The 17,646-nt window shown below is 47.8% G+C and overlaps 1 protein-coding gene across 1 annotated transcript; it reads right to left on the bottom strand.

The window, feature by feature from the left end:
- Positions 1-1,575: 1,575 nt before the first annotated feature.
- On the bottom strand, positions 1,576-2,484 carry LOC115325715. The gene has a single exon (XM_029986415.4). The coding sequence runs from the start codon at positions 2,482-2,484 to the stop codon at positions 1,576-1,578; it is 909 nt and encodes a 302-aa protein (XP_029842275.2).
- Positions 2,485-17,646: the final 15,162 nt, after the last annotated feature.

Here is a 17,646-nt window from a genome sequence, read left to right on the forward strand (position 1 = left end):
CTCACTTTCAACCCGACGAAGACATTCGACGAGCTAAAGCGATGACTCCAGTCTGCACCTCTTCTTGGCCACTTCGACCAATCAGCCGAAACAGAAGTTCACATGAATACCAGCAAAAGAGGAATTGACGCGGCACTGGTCCAACGACAAGAGGGTACAGAACGTGTGATCACCTACGTTAGTCGGATGTTGTCGAACGTAGAACAAAATTACTCGACGACCGTGAAGGAATGTCTTGCCGTCGTCTGGGCTACCGCAAAAGTCCGCCCGCATTTATACGGGAGCCCTCTTCGAGTGGTCACCAACCACCACTCGCTATGCCGGTTAGCGAGCCTGACTCGACAAGGTAACACGCAGTTCCCTATCTAGTGCGAGTCGGAATCTCCAAACTTCGGCCCAGAAGGTTCGAGCGTCGAGCGTTCAGAGTAAAAATAAACTTTCTAGAACAAGAAAGTAGGACGAAATGACAAAAAATACATCTCGAGCAAGAGCTGACACGAATTTTCTAGGAGTCCGTCTCCGAGCGTTGCTTCTTGGACCTGCGCGTGGCAATATTACTTTTTTCGGAGACAACTGCTGCTTCAGCAGACTATACCTTTCAAGACACTTTCTGGCAGTTCATTCGTAGTTCTAAGTGCTCCAGACATAAAAACTGCTTACTGTTAACAATTTTTAAAAAGATCAAGAAACAACTTATAACACAGTATCTCGCTCTAGAGATTCGTAGACTATTGCTATCACTGCCCTTCGGTAGCATTCCAGCCATTTTCGCAAAAATAAAAGAGGCTCAGGAAAAATGTAAAAATATAATTACAAAGCTATATAATTTCAATACCACTAAGTAGAACGTTTGAATTTTATTTCCACGTAGGAATGTTTAGCTGGCTTACTGTTGCAACGTAATGTCGAAAAACCTCAAGAATGCGTTTTTTATGGTGCGTAGGCTAACTCAACCCATCAATTAAAGGGAAACTGAAGCGGTTCTCTATTTGAGAAAAAACATTTCAATGGCCTTCATTCTACCTCCAGGATGAGGAATATCAAGATTATTTTTCAATTTGGTGCACGGAGGCTTCAGAAATTAATTTTTAAAGTACCGCCGAAGCCCCTTCCCGGGGCGTGACGTCACACTAGGAGCCTTCGGAATATCTGCTCTCGCGCATCTTCAGCGCCTGTCAAAGCTATGCACGCGCACTCTTGCTATTTTCAGAAAGGTCAGAAAGAGACGTCACGACTGGTTGTTGTTGTTTAGCTTTACTTTACTTATTTTGTAGAAAACAACGATGGGTTGCGCGACCATGCATGCCCGTAGGTCACCGTTGAGGGGGGAGGGGGAGAGATAGAAAAGGATAGAAAAAGAGAAGTAATGAAGAAAATGAAAGAGAGAGTGTGACAGTCATAGTGTCGTCATCGTTGTCGTGTACGGATCAGGCGTATCATGGGCTGCAGTGCAATTGTTCGCCTAGGCGGAGGAAAAGCCGGACTGTCCCTGCGTACGGCGACTAGCACTCGGGAGTGATGTTCTATGTCCATCTTCCTAGGCGGTTAGACCATCCTGGAACGTCAGTAGTGTCGCTATATTATGTCGCATAGCCGCGTGCGACTCAAGAATTTGGCTAGCGCTGTTAGCATTCTTTCCGCCTTGGCAGCTGTTGCTGTGGGCCTAATCAGCGCTTCCAGGGTGTCACTAGGGCATCCGAGGGCGGAGTAGGTTTGTCTTAGTTCGTCTCGCTCTTGTTTGTACAGGGGGCACACACATAGAAGATGCGCGTCGTCGGCGGTCACCCTACATTTACCGCATGCGTCATCTCGGTGGTCCTTCCATTTTGCCAGGTAGGCGGGAGTGAAGGCGCTTCTGGTGCGTAACCTGTGAAGGACGGCTGTCTCGTTTCTCGTCAGGCGTCCGGGAACTTTAGCGGGTAGGGGTCCATTCTCGAGCTCCGGATTGCGTGCAGAGATAATTCGCCGCGTCAATAGGCGAGCGTCTGCGAAAGCGGGGACCTCAGAAATGGGGCAGTTTGGCTCGTCGTGGGCCCGGTCCGCGAGGGCGTCAACTGCTTCATTGCCCTCAATCCCGCAGTGAGATGGAAGCCACTGAAAGGCGATCGTCCATCCTCCCTTTTGGAGATTCTGAGCCTTGGCCATTACCTCCCGTGCGAGTGCAGGTGCCCTGTCGGGTTTCTCCAGGAGTCTTAGCGCCGCCCTAGAGTCCGTGAGCAAAACCAGGTTCCCCGGTTGTTTCCCATCCGTCATTGACAGTCCCAGGCGGAGGGCTGCCAGCTCGGCTGTTGTGGATGACGCATGAAAGCTCAGCTTCTCTATTCTGCTGTGTCCTTCCGAGATCGCCGCAGCCGTAGCTGTTCTTCGTTGTGCTTTCACTGACCCATCTGTGAATGTCCGTGTCCATCCGTGGTAGAATTCTTCGATGTGCTGTGATGTGTGTTGATACGCTACTGTCGCTGGTGTTACTCTTTTCGGACCCATCTGCGCGATATTCAATTCGATCCTCACTGCGGGAGGCTCACTGGGCGGCGGTGGAAGTGTGATGTGGGTGGTTGGGCACCCAGCAATTCCTTCAAGGAGATTGACGAGTGTCGCAAGACGTGCACGGCGAGTCGCTATGTTTTTCACGAGTGATACTGTGCTGGGAGTTTCTTGCATTCGTATGAGATGTCGTAGAGCCCGCTCTGTCGCTGCATTTTGCACTGTGTTTGTTCCCGATTCTACTAGTGTGTGACGCGATGATGCCGTCCGTGGGACGCCTAGACATATGCGCAGTGCCACTCTTTGTGCCCTTTCCAAGCTTGCCCACTGCCTGTGGTTGGGGTCCAGGAGTGGGAGTGCTTAGAGCGTTCGTGCTTTGATCAGTCCATGGTAAAGTTGAAGCATCATGCGTTGTGAGGTGCCTCTTCGTACCCCTCCAAGGATGCGAAGGATGGACGTCGTTTTCTTGTTGTTGTTGGGGACTGTGCTCACAGCAGGTTGCCACGAGACTCTGTCATCTAGTTTCAGGCCCAGGTATGTTGCTTGCTTTACTATTGGTACTGGGGCCCCTGCAATCTGTAGAGACAATGTGAACTTGTACGTCCTGTGTGGCGCATTGAGCAGGGCTACCGATTTTGCCGCGCAGAGGCTGAGGCCCAGTGTCGTTAGAAAGTGGTAGATGTTGTCCAGAGCTCTCTGCAGTTCCTTCTGGACGCTTTTCCTACAGCAGCCTCGGTCGGCCGCCCAGATGGCAATATCATCCGCGTAAACCGCCATGTGCACTGGGCGGATCGTCTGCTCGCCTATCCGGACTGCTTGCGGGAGTGCCGCCAACGCCACACTGAACAGCGGGCTCAGTACGCTGCCTTGCGGTACCCCTCGTGTCATACGCCTCACTGTGCTGCAGACACCCGCAGCGCTCACTTGTGCCTCGCGGCCTTCCAGGAACGCGCGGATGAAGGTAAGCATTCGGCCACCGATTCCCAGTCTTTTCAGCTCTGTCACGATGCTGTTGTGTTCAACGGCATCGAAGGCCTTGGAGATGTCGAGGAGAACTACACCTGTTGTTCGGTGTCGGGCCTTGCCGTCCTCAAACGCTGTGACCAGGTCAGCGATGGCGTCCGCTGTGCATCTGCCGCGTCGAAATCCTGCGTAGCACTCTGGCAGAGCTCCTACCGTCTCGAGATGATGCACCAGCCTGCAGAGGATTATCCGCTTGAGGAGCTTCCCGACGCACGACGTCAGAGCTATCGGACGGTAGGAGTTGGGCTGGTCTGACGGTTTGCCGGGCTTGAGGAGTGGCACGACGATGGCCTTCTTCCAGTCTTCCGGGAGGCATGCTGTTCTCCATACCTCGTTAAGGTATGCCAGGAGGTCTGGCAAGGCGTCCTCTTCGAGGTTTCGAAGCGCTTGATTTGTCACTCCGTCAGGTCCGGGAGCCGACTTCTTTCGAGGCAGCGATGCGAGGGCGCGTTTGAGCTCATGAAGATGAAGGTCCTCCTGTCCTATGGTCATCGCCTGAAATTCCCGCGGTCTCCATCGGATCCAGCCTTTGGGTGGTTTCCTCAGTCCTGCAGGGAGGGACGGGGTACTGAGTAGTGCGTCCGCGATGAGTTCTATCACAGCTTGTGTGGTAATATGCAGCTTGGTGGCCATGCCGATGATGGGGTGTCTTGGTTCCGGTCTGCATGTCAAGCTCCTTGCCATTCTCCATGCGCTTGTGCTCCCTCCTCTTCCGTCCAGTGTTTCACACTTGAGCTGCCATTGTTCTCGTGCTAGCCGTTTTCCGTGCCTTTTAAATTTTGCGTCAAGTCTCCTGAACGGGACCTGGTCCTCGGGTAGCCTTGTTCTCTTCGCTCGCCGCTGGGCTTGTCTTCTTTTTGCACGAAGCTCCAGCCACTCTAGGTCTGGATTTGGCCTGTTGGTCGGCACGCTTACCGTGTGAGTCGCCAGTCGAAGTGCGTCGGCCATAGCCTGAGCGGTGAGGGGTTGACCACTAGCACGCAAGCTGGAGAGGTGCCACCGGTACTTAGCCCAGTCGACAACTTTACAAGTCTTCGAGGGCGGTTTAGGGAGGTTTCCCACTATGATGGGTGTGTGGTCACTTCCCCACCCGTCGGGTTGAGGGGTCGCTCGTAGCAGTCTGAGTGTCCCGGCCGTGAATGTCAGGTCTATCACACTTTGCTGCGTGTCTGCCCTAAGGAATGTTGGGGTTCCTGTACCAATTTCTTCGAAGTCTGTTGTGTCCAGGAGTTTCTGCAGTCTCCGACCTCTGGCTGTTGTCTTCCCGTCTCCCCAGGACTCGTTGTGAGCATTGAAGTCGCCGCCGATCAGCATATCCTTGTCTGTGCCAAGCTCCGCTCTCATCTCGGCCAGAACACGTGGTCGCCACTTGCCCAATGGATGTATGTATGCCGAAACTATCACGATATCTTTTCTGCGTGCGCGCACCTGCACCCCGGCGAAGTCCGCCCTCTCTGAGCAGTACTTGGTGAGGTCCAGCTGATGGTGGTATACACTGTTCCTCACGAGTATCACTGCCCACGGATATTTGCCTGTCTGCTTGGTCGCGTAAGCGGTATACTGAGGGATCTTGATTTGTTTTTGTTCCATTCGTGGCTCTTGTAGCAGTAGTATATCAAATGGATGTTCCAGTAGCCGTGCTTTGAGATCCGTGAGTCTTTGTCTTAGACCGTTACAATTCCACTGCAGAATTGTCGGGCATCCGGTGTCTAAGGTTGTTCTGGTCGTTTTATTGTGTACTGTCATAAATAGGTCGTTCCGGGGACACTAGCCATACACTTCCAGCTACGCCATGAGGCATTTGATGAATGATAAATGATGATTTCGGCGGTGACTAGTCTAAAACAGAGACAGTTATTCTGCTCACGAGTAAGGAAAGCATAAAAGACCTTCAGAATGCCATCATAATAATGGGCTCTAGGGAAAGGATTGCCCCGATCACTTGATGAAGCGCTGACGAAGGGGAGAGTGTGTTCAATAGTCTACGAAGCGCAGTGATCGCAAGTGCAATTATGGCTTTAAAAGGAGAACCATGTTCCATTCCACTAGTCTGGTTGGATGTCGGCAAATGCCCCCCAGAAACCGTGTGCGAGGTGATGTCTTTGATGTTCGGCTGTTCCCAAAAGGATGATTTTGGAGAACTGTTTGTGGTGCACGCTACGCCCACGGACTTGTCAATTGCACCCTCCGGTGTCTTAAGCAGAGGGAACTCTTCACCAGCCAGCGGAGGTACATTGTTGTGGTTATTCTTAGATGAGTGCGTGTTTTTAGCAGTCGTTTTCTTGCTAACCTGTCTCTTAGCATGTACGGCTCCTTTCGCTTCGCGAAATGTGGTGTTGTGCTCGAGCTTGTACCTTATAATCTCAGTCTCTCTCTCTTTAACCGGGCAATCCGCTGCGTTAGAGGCGTGGTCACCTTCGCAGTTCACGCAGTACGGGGCGCCTTCGCACATGCCGTCATGACTTTTGCCGCACCGATGGCACAGTTGAGACATAGTAGTGCATGCAGCTGCGATGTGGCCAAACTTGTAGCACTTGTAGCATTGCAGAGGGCGTGCTCTGTAGGAAATCACTTCTGTTCTCACGAGGCCCACTTTCACGTGCTGGGGCGCCTGCTCTCCTGCAAATGTTACGCGTACCACGGGCGATGTTTTGCCGAGTCGCTTCACTTCAACTATGCCGATGGATGACTGCAGCTGTGTCTTTATGTCATTTTCGGTACAGTCCGGGTCTATATCCCGGAGGACGCCAAAACTGCCTGAGTGTTCTCTTGGTAGGTAGGCTCTCACCGGCACTGTACAAAGCTTGGTCACCTTGAGGAGCTCGGCTTTGAACGCGGGTCTTTTCACGTCGACTGCAAGGATGTTCTGAGTTTTGTTTACGCGAACAACAGTGACCATGCCTGGCGCAACGTTGTTCAGAAAGTCTGTGAGTCTGAACTTGCTGAGCGAGTCAATTTTCTGGTTGTCAGTGGGGGCATAGAGTACGGTGCATCCGACTTGAAGGTTTGCCCCTTCCTGGAGAGCTGGCGTTTTGCTCGGGCAGGTCTTGCGTCGCTTTTTCCCATGAACGGCCTCATATTCTCCGTCGTCGGAATTCATGGGATCGTATTCGTGGGTAGACATGATCGTCGATGAGGAGCTGCTGATTGTACCGGTGAGAGCTTCCTTCAGCGGAATTGTGTACCCATCTTTTTACGAGCGTGGCGGAACTTGCTTGTCCTTGGTCCTCTTCGAGGGCCGCCGGTAGGAGCGATGCTGCGGTGGACATTTTTGCAAATATCCTGGCCTCCTCGGAGGAGGCCCCTTGTGCGCTGCGATCGGATCCCTCCCTGGTTGTAGGACACCTCGGAGTGTCAGCAAGTAGGATCGTTATACAGTTAGTTATTTAGCTGGAATTAGGAGATACAGACGAAGGTAACCCAAAGCTGTGTCGTCGTCGTCGTCTTCCGTCACGACTGGTGTCAGTGCGGGGAAATATACCTGGCAAGCTTGCGTTGCACGCGCTAAACACACGAGCGACACGCGCTTGGCGGCCCGAAGATCCTAGTATGACGTCACGACTGGTCGAATGTTTTTTTCGCTTTTTCTCGCTTTTAGTTGCATCTTCAGGGAAAACAAAAGTGATATTCAGATTCACGGGATAAAAATACGCCAGAATTCACCTCTAACTCGTTTTTTTCAAGAAGTGTTTCAGCTTCCCTTTAAGAACTAAGAACATTTAAATATTTAATTTTAGAACTCTGTGGATTGTATTAACGCGGTATTAATTAGTGAATTGAGATAACTCAGCCACATGTGACTCGGGCAACATCGCCCTTTGTCAACTCACTTATCCAATAAACCCGCGCTCACACTGCTCGTACATCATACAAAAGACCGTCTGCAAACACGATTCACCGCAATATTCCTGGTTCGAATGCCGCGTGCCAAGATTTCTTCTTGAACTCATTGCCATGCGCGGCATTCGAAGCACGGATCCTGCGGTGACTCGCATTGAATCCACCATGTCGACTGTCTTTCGTATGATGCATTATCAGTGTCAGCCGGCTTTAAGACACACGATCCTTTGCCCATTTACCCTAAAAAAATAACAAATTATATGTATAAGCAAAAGGATCGAAATAGTCAAATTTATGCGATACAAGAACAGAACTTCCCTTACATTGGATCAAGTAAGCTCGCGGTGTCCCAGGTTTCGACGACGAGTTGGTTTCAGTACGGGTTCAAGAGTCGGGATTTGGGTGGGAAGACAAGCTGTTATATCGAGGATTCATCCGCTCATTCACATCACTGCGCAGTGCCACCTGCATCAAAACACGAGGCGGATGTCCCCTGTGGCGGTTGGAAGAGTTATAACGGCGTAGCACTGAGACGCCATGTTCTCAATACATCTGGCGTGCAGCTGTATTACAGTGTACTAGAATACTTGGGTAGTGTTGGGACCGGAAGGGCTCGCCTGAAGCGCGTGGTATTGATCGCGACAGGTGTCGACACCGGCGCCTTATCTAGAAGGTGTGCGCATGCGTGGCTGCACGCGCGAAAATATGAATCTTTGGTGCCGCTTTGGTGGAGTGCACATAAGATTTCTGGTACAGCTACGACCTGCCAACGGTCGTACCGCGCCATCAATTACGCTGCGGCACGATCGTTAGCAACATGATGCTTCAGTGTATTGGACGGTACAAGCTACATTACCCTTCCTTTACATAAAAACAATTGCGACTTTAAAGAAACAGATTGCAAGTTGTTTCAGCGTAGAATTAGCTGTGACTTTCAGTTTGTCGGATGGTGAGCATTTTAAATGATATGCCCATTTCCTTGGTCGCAAAGGCCGAACATTAGATGTTTGAAAAAGATATCCAAAACTCGGAAGCAGTTTTTTTTTTTCTTCTTATTTTATAATGGAACAAAAAGGCACATACAAACGTCTGAGATTGCTTTAGTGTGTTTTTAATACACCAGGTTAACTTCTCTGTCTTCTTTTCTGCTCGTCTTCTTTTTCTTGACCCTAATCAGCTCGCTTCCCTTGTCACCCATTCTTGTGTTCATTTATGCGACGAAGCACCCAAGCGACGGTCGCAAAGCGGAGAGAATCTTTTATTTCTTCGTGGCTGCCACGACCATCCGAGGACCATCCGACGTTGACTTGTAAGAAATGGCTTATAAGCAGTGACAATTTTTATCACGCGTTTTAACATTAAACTTAAGTCCAAAAACTGAGACATCGTGGGCTGAACAAGTAATGCTTTATAAGATTCAAAGAAAACAAGCAACAATCTCACACCATGTTGAGCAGAAAACATGAGCACGCGTAGATCAGGAAAGGAAAAAGTTGTAATAGTTTACCGCACGGCATTGAAATAATGGTTACAATGTGCAGCGCATACATGGTTACAATATGCAGCGCATTATCCTCTTGAGGGTAAACCATCTGAAACCCACAAGCTCATAACAATACATTTAACCGACAGCTGCTTTTTGACAAAAAAAGGTAGGTCTCGCCTGAACTGGGTATTCCACAGGGGGCGTATCTGGTTCAAGCAGACATACAGGGTGTTTTTGTTTTATTATTTACATAACTTTACGTATTTTACAAAAAAAAGAAAAAAAATAATGTGTCAGATATGTGGATGCCGTCTTTCGTTATATCTATAGGGCTCGGTGGACAATAAATGGGTGAATAACCGTTTGCAATGTATAATAATTAACCAAAATCTGTTAGTTGACTTGTTTATTAACGGCTTAATTGGCCATGGTGCAATTGCAGTTTTAAAAGGAGTCATTATTAAAGGCAAACACAATTCCGATAATTCGCGAAAAGGCAACGAGGTTCGCAAAATTTATCGTAAAAGTTTGCCTTTCTTCTATTGATTCAGAAACCGGGAATTATCGCGAAAATGAAAATAACACGTATGAAAATAATACGTAGAATTTTGACTTAAGGCCTGTTCACACATACAGCGGAGCGCTAAGTTAGCGCTACGTGAGCGCTCCAAGGAGCGCTCATGTTGCGCTTCCTGGCGCGTGACTTAAGGCCACGGTCCCACTGAATGTGGCAGTTTAGGTACTTTTTGGCAGGTCATTACTCATCTCCTTTTGAATACTGTTTTGTGGGATTGATGTCATTCGAGAGGCAATGCAATCCTCTTTCATTTGATATTATGTATGTGTTGGTTTTTACTGCTCATGCGCATTTGTAGCGTTGCGAATATGATGGCGCGGACCCTCACTTGCTTCGCTAGTTCATGTTTTATGAACGATCCATTAAAGATAACACGGTTCCAATATAGCAGTTTTGTTAAGATGATGTCGGAGCAGAATGTAACGATACACTTTGTTGGTATTTGCACTACTTTGTTTTTTTCATCCCTCCAAATATTGCCCTAAAATTGACATTTTTCAGCACAAATATATTTTTAATGACACGCGCTAGGGCAATGAAATTAGCTACAGATGTAGTGCTTATAATTGGTAATACCCAGAAAAATATTTAATGTTGTGTAAAATTTGTTTGTTTAGATATTTTATATCAAACGTAGCACTTTTTTATGCTTCGAGTCATGGTACTTCAAATGCCGCTGAGGAAATAATTAAACTATGATAAAATCTTTTATAACATTTAGAGCTACAAAGGTTGCCCAAGAGGTGGACGATGGCTTTTTTTCATTTTCCAAGTCATAACGCTCCAGGAGCGTTTCAAAGTTACCTGTTTTGACGCATATATTTTTTAGACGTCAAACAGATTTATTGGCACCTAATAACATTTATTGTTTGGAATAGATATACATCACGATGTATTAAATTTTCACAATGATATTGCTTTGGTTTCTTAATAGGTGTAGAGCTTAGCTAATTTTAAAAAAAATCAAAAGCTGTTTGGGTGTTTTGTTGCGTTACCTGGCGGATGGCAGACAAACTGCTGATTTCTAATGTTCAAAAAATTTCCGAGGGTGGCGTTGGCGTCTGTATCATCATCAGTCTCCGTGTATTTTTACCCTCACATTTAAAAAATATATTGGAAGATTTACTATCGATAACTGAATGGTTTAAGTACTGGGTCAGGCTAATAAATCTAAGACAAATAATTACACAAGCCTAGCGTGATATAATGTGTCCATTATTCGATATGATTGAAATCAATAAACAATGAAGACGAAGAGGAAAAGAATACACCCGAGTCCACTTTATGCCTAGAGCCACTAAATGAGCTTTAAAGTATTGGCACTCCGTTCCCCAAAATTGTTTTGGGCGCCGCCATTTTGGGTCTTGCTCAGAGGAAACGCAACTGCCGATCATCATGATCCAAAAGTACGACTTCCTCAGCATTAGTTGCGGTGCTAGGAAGCTGACGCAATATTGCAATGCTCTATCGCGGGTTGTTTAAACATTTGTGAGGGACGGAAAAGCGTTTCCTGTGGTTTTAGATAAAGCTTCATATAACTGGCAACCATGATTTGAAGCCACAATATGGCCAAGTGTCGTTACTCTGAACCGTAGCTAATTTACTGGCACAAGCGGGAACAATGAAGAGGCAGGTGTCAAAAGGCTTGTGGAATCCACGGGGCTTACGTCATGGCCCTTTAGGTATTACTAGGGTGCCTTCATGTGCTCTTTGCTTAGGTTGGAGCACGACATCTGGCCATTTTGTCCCCCTCTTTTATTTTTATTTTTTGTTCAGAAGCGCGTGAAAGAGCGTGTCCCTGCACGCGCTCCTGGCGCTGATTGTGCTATGGCGACATTATGTTTTCGTCGATTTCTTTGTATTTTCCCCGTGAGCGCGTGCTGTCGGCATCGGGTACTACAATGGGTGGCATCACCCTAAACAGAAGGACATTGAGGCACCCTAGGTATTACAAGCCTCTTGAACAAGAGCATGAATAGTGTCATTAAATAAGCTACGCTTCAGAGTAGCGACACTTGGCCTTAGTGTGGCTTAAAATCATGGTTGCCAGTTATTTGCAGCTTTATCTGAAATCACAAGAAGCGCCCTTTTCCGTCCTCCACTTTAAACAGTTTGCGACAAAGCAAAGCAACATTACATGAGCTTCCTAACACCGAATCTGATGCTGAGGATATCGCACTTTTGAATCATGACGATCGGCAGTTGCGCCTGCTCTGCACAAGCACCAAAATGGCGGCGTTCACAACACTGTCGGAGAAGAGAGTGCCGATACTCTAAGCGCAGCTGATTTATTGGCTCTAGTTCCCGCGAAACTCCTTTTCCCTGACTGAAACTGAAAGTAAATATGAATAATACACCATTATTATAGCTTATTTGGTTATAACCAAATACATATAATGAGAGGAGGAAGCGGGCGGGTAGGAGAAACGCGGGTTTTATACGCGACCGTTCTAACCGTCTCAAAAGAGAGAACGCACGAGCTTGCGCTGGTTTAAAAAAAAAAGGCATCCAAAGAAAAGAGGCGGCACGCTGTGTTCTTTGTTATTATGCGTCCAATTGCAAATTGTTGTGTGTAGGTTTATTCAGCCGGAAGTTAGTCTGCCTTAGTGGGCGTCTGGTGTCTCAGCTGTAGATGAGCAATTTAGCCAGTGCGGTACAACCGCAAACCTGGGGTCTTGAACGTGCAGCACGCAATAGTGATACACGACCGCACGCCGGTACGATGCTCTTCCAGATCGAAACGGGCAGGGGCGGAGTGGTTTCTGCAGCGCGAGCTTTCGCTCCAAGTGCTCCGAGCTGGTGTGCGCTATACTTCGTTTCAGCTTCGGTCCAGACGAGGCCAAAGCTACAAGCGCGAGTTCCGGGGTTTCAGCATCCCTGCCAAGCACGCGCGCTCGTGCAGTGCAAGCACTGTTCTGGGCCACATGCTCGCGCTTGTAGCATCGGCTGCGTCTGGACCGAAGCTGAAACGAAGTATAGACCACGCACTCGGCCACCGACCCCCCCCCCCCCCCCCCCTTGTGCGTCCAATTTATATACAGGTATAAGTATTTAAAGATCGACGATGGACGTCGATCGTCTTGAGGTAATGTAACGAATAACATTATATAAATAATAAACTTGTTGAAGGACTGAACGACTAAATTTTTCAATTCTGGGATTGTAATATGGCGGTAGCCTATTGTACTTACTGTTGATGAAGAGCAATATCAGGTGACGAGGTAATGATTAAATGATGAGGCTCTATAAGGACGACGACATTAGTGGGTGTCGAACCACAACGTACAGAGCCAGACTTGTTTCAAGTATCGTGCACCGAAAGACTTCCTTCACCTGCAACAATATATGGTAGAATCAATGAGGATGCTGCTTTACAACTGTACGTGGAACAGGAAAACTGCACTGTGCAGAAGTGCGGCTTACTCGTTAATATGAGGGACGGATTTCTAGCAGCATTCCTTGATTGACTACTTGGAACAAATGACCTCGTTGACGTAAAGTGTTCCCGTTCCAAAAGATTCTTGAAGCATACTTAAACCGCAAAGGAGTATGAGGCGAAAAATAAGAAAAAGGAGCCTGGTGTGAATGGTGCAAATCACCACCATAGCTTCTACTATCAAATACAAGGGCAGTTACACAATACAGAACGAAAGTTTTGTGATTTAGTTATATTGACACTTAAGGGCATTCATATCCAACGTATTCAGAGAGATGACACCTCCTGGTCAACCAACATAGAGCCTTTTCTACTCAAGTTTTACATGATAGGCCAGACTTCTGCTGAAATTCCTCACGTAGACGAGTTGTCCGACCGAATAAACTGCCATTACTCCCGATCTGGGAATCTCTCGATCTTTGTTCGTAAGCCATGGTATCATGAGATCGAGGGGTGTGGCTCTTCGTCCGCCGAATATTGCTTCGGTGGGTTTTTTCCGTGTAAGATGAGACCGACGCGTGCTGCCGGAACAAGAACCTGGCGATTCTTCACTGAACTGCTTCTTCCGTAAGCTTCAAAAGGGATTTTTTTCGTTTCGCACACCATGTGTTCTGCTTGCCCGTTAGTTGCAGGATGGTACGGTGCCCACTAATGTGATGCCTGAAGCCGTTTTTTTTTCTTCAAAAACTTGTTTATTTTATTTGAAGCAAGATTGGGCGCGTTATCAGAGAAAAGTATTTTCGGTAGGGCAAAAGTAGGTAAAAGAGACCGTAGAACGTCAATGAAGTGTTTGGACGTCGTGGCAGGCATCGTGTAAACTTCCAGCCACTTAGAGTACGCATCGCTCATGACTCCGCAGATGTGGATACGTTTCGCCACCCACCGACTGAATAGTGGATCGTTTTCAGTTACTGTTCATGATGGCGTTGGACTCAAGGAAGACTTCGAGTCTTTCCACTAAGTTAGCCCAGGTGCCAGGACTTTTTTCGAAAGCGGTAAGTGTTCAAAACGTCGACAAAGTCGGTAGCCACGTGTTGTGCTTGACACTGGACACTTACCATTCGCTGAGAAGAAACTTGCTTGTTCGTCTGCCAAGAGTCGTCCGATATCAGGTCATCGCCGCAACACCATCTCCCGACATAACTGGTCTTCATTGTCCGCATGTCCATAGTTAGCAATCACGTCAACTTATAAATTCCCGAACGCTCATAACTTGCCGTCGCTAAACGCCGTTCATTCATAGCGTCTTCATTGCAAATAAACGTCTTCCTTGTGACGGCTTGAAGCTGAGCTAGTTGGTTCATGATTGTTAAAGTGCCAGCTGAACTTATAAATCCGTAAAACGTGTGTCCGTAAAACGTTCAGCTGGCACTTTAACAAACGTGTTCCTATTTCTTCTGATTGTTTTCATCATATTCATCCTAAGCTGAACTTACAACATTATCTGTGTCTGTACTTCCGAAAATATTGCAACGGCATTTGTTTTCTGGGAACTTCCTATAATTTCACAACCTTTACAACATCTTCCGGACCCCGTGAAATATAATATTTCGTGACCTTTTATTAGTCGTCATTAAAATGGTGACGTAAGTACCGTAAATCGCGAAGCAGTTTACTTGACGTCCGCTTCCGCTGGTGTCTTGAAAGATTGAGTCTACTGAGCGTGCAATCCTGCAGAGGAAATTTTATTTGATAGAATATTGACACGTCAATCAAAATTTGATTCCTTCTTGGTAAGATTTATTGTGAAAGCCCGTTACAACCGCCGACCGCATCTCCCTATATCAAAGAACAATTTATACCCAGCTTGACCACGCTACTTGAGCTAGCTGAGTACAGCTGGCAGCGGCGCGAGCAAGGCCACGAGGGGAACGTGATGCTGCTCGAGCCATCCCACTGTGAACCAATGTTTCGGCCACCCCACGGGTGCGTGTCGCCATCTATTGGTTGAACTAACGCCTTGTTCAAGATGGCGGCCGTGGGACCGCAGCCTTAAGGCCGGTTCTCACATGCAGCGAAGCGCTGATGTAGCGCTCCTCACGTGCCGTCAGCTACTTATCGTCTGCCATAAGCAACAGTTTTGACGGTGCGATACAAAGCTGGTGAACGCTCCCGTCAGCACGCGCTTAGCGCGAGGTAAGCGCGATGCTTGTAGCGCTCAGCTGCATGTGTGAACAGGCCTTTAGTTCTAACATAGCGCGCGATTAGCGCTTCTGTAGCGCCTTGTTAGCGCTCCAGTATAGCGCCTTGTTAGCGGTCCAGTATAGACGCTTTGCAGCAGCTGTGCATGGACGCCGCCATAACTGACCTTCAGTTTTTGTTTCCTCTTATTTCGTTTATTTCACTTTATCATTACCATAGCAGGCCAGGTTATTGCCACATTAGATTCAACTGTGTCCTTTTCTAAAGCATCGGCCTTTGTAGAGGATCGTCAACTACCGTTTCAGTTGCTCGGCATCTCGGTAAGACAAGAGAAGGTCAGCAAATCACGGCTGTAATTTGGCGCGTGTGCAAAGCGTCTATAGCGCCTTGTTAGCGCTTCAGTAACGCGTCTTGTACCGCGGTGCTGCGGATTAGCGCGTGCACTGCGGTTCCGGTTCCTGTGGTTGGGTGTGCTTCAGCAGCACCATGGCGAACATGTGGTGTGCTGAAATAGAAATGCGACAAATGCTCTTACATACGCGATTAGTGCATATGTGTGTAGACGGCTTAATGCACAGAAGAGCCTTCTGGGTGCGCGAAATCTTTCGCTACCGAGATACCGACGGGTACCTGGTGAACCTTGTTCCTAGGCTCAGGGACCGAGACACAGAGCTCTTTTGAAGGCGGTTATTTTTAACTGCGCGTCTTTGAAACCAGGGTCATTCATATCGAATAGAAAGCAATGAGGTCGTACCCAATCAATTGGTCGCTCAGAGTCCATGACTCTGGATCGCCTGCCAGACCCTTGTTTTGTAGAGCGGCTGTTTTACTTCCTCTTCTTTTAATGCCAAAGGAAAAACAACAACAAAGGAATCGCCGTGCACGCGCTGTTCCGCAGCATCAAGCATGGCACAAGGAGCGTGAGAGCGCTAACAAAGCGCTTCTGTAGCGCTAACAGAGTGCTAACAAAGCGCTTCTGAAGCGCTATACTTCGTCTCACGTTAGTATGGACTATTGTTAGCCGCGTGTGCTAAAAGCGCGAGATAGTTGCTTCGAATGAAGCCTCAGCGGCTGCACGAGCGCTCATGCAGCGAGTGCTCCAAACAAGGCAGTCAAGGCTAGCCGCTCGCGCTAGCACAGCATTCGCGATTAGTTCATGCGGTTCATGCTAAGGGGAGACGAAGTATAAAGCGAGGTTCAGACAGTTGCGTTTGACTGCGTTTGACTGCGTTGCGGCTGCAAGAAACCAGGACATCGCTGCTGCTTATATCGCGTGCCAAGATGATTCCTTGAATTGAATTCCACGCTTCGTACGAAACACAGATGTGCCGGTGACTCGCATTCGATTCTTGACGCAACGCAGTCAAACGCACTCAAAACGCAAGTGTCTGAACCGGCCTTAACAGAGCGCTACTTAAGCGCTAACCGAGCGCTACATCACGCGCTGGGAAGCGCCACATGAGCGGTCCTTGGAGCGCTCACGTAGCGCTAACTTAGCGGTTCGCTGTATGTGTAAACCGGCCTTTAGTCGTCTTGATGTGTGGCGCCGGCGACGGCATTTGGGCACTATCCTTACGCATTCACCATCCGCAAAACCAGAACACAAGATTCAAAGCATATTACGATCGAACACACGGAACTATGAAATCGTGGTCCCGACACGCGCACCGCTCGAAGTGAAAAACACACGGAACTATACTCTGTTTCACCTTGAGTCGTACCGCAGGAAAGGCTACAAGCGCGAGCTCCTTGCTCTATGGCACACCTCGGCGGCACAAGCTCTCGTGCACCAAGGCCAGCTGCCAACGCTATGAGCTCGCGCTTCTAGCATTCGCTGTGGTAAAACATAAGGTGAAACGGAGTGTATAAAATCGTGGTACCGACACGTGCACCGCTCAAAGTAAAAAAAAGAAAACCGGGCTGCGCGATCTTTTATTTTTTTTTTTTTGATAACTCGACTACAGCGCCGCCACAAACTGTCAATACACGCGCCCTCACGAGCTCCCATTGCCGAGCCGCTCCGGTTCCAACACTACCCAAGTATTCTAGTACACTGTAGCTGTATCGCGCGAAGCCCTATGGCTTCAGTTGTGTCCCGAATCACGCGCGAGTCAGGTATTATTCGTGTGATAATATATGGATTACTGGCTTTTGTTTTAGATGTAATATATTTATGGTCGTGATTACGGTTAACATCTACAACGTGCATATCAAAGACAATTCGTAAGAATTTACATGGTTGAACGAAACGGAAAATATATTATGATACAAATAATGCAAAGGTGAAAAAACGCTGGAAAAAAATTACGATTATAATCTATGGAGAAGAGGAACAAGAGAGACAAAGGACAGACACAGATCTCCAAGATTTTTGTTTGTCCTTTGTCCTCCATGTTCCCCTTCCCCGGGGATTATTATCGGAAGAATTAATCTAATCTTTTTTTTAAATTGTGACGTCCATCAACATAGGCGAATGGAACCGCTGAGGCAACTCCTTCTTTAAGCGCACATGAAAGACCTTTAGAATGTAATTAAAGTTTGTGTAAACGTAATTATATTGTGCCAAACGACAGCCGAAAATGGCACATACGTGCAACAGAGTTTGTAAAGCATACATGATGGGGAAAACAGCTCAGCAAACACAGACTACGAAGAACA

This window comes from Ixodes scapularis, unplaced genomic scaffold (assembly GCF_016920785.2).
Source record: "Ixodes scapularis isolate PalLabHiFi unplaced genomic scaffold, ASM1692078v2 PGA_scaffold3__209_contigs__length_174095766, whole genome shotgun sequence".
NCBI classification, from domain to species: Eukaryota; Metazoa; Arthropoda; class Arachnida; order Ixodida; family Ixodidae; genus Ixodes; species Ixodes scapularis.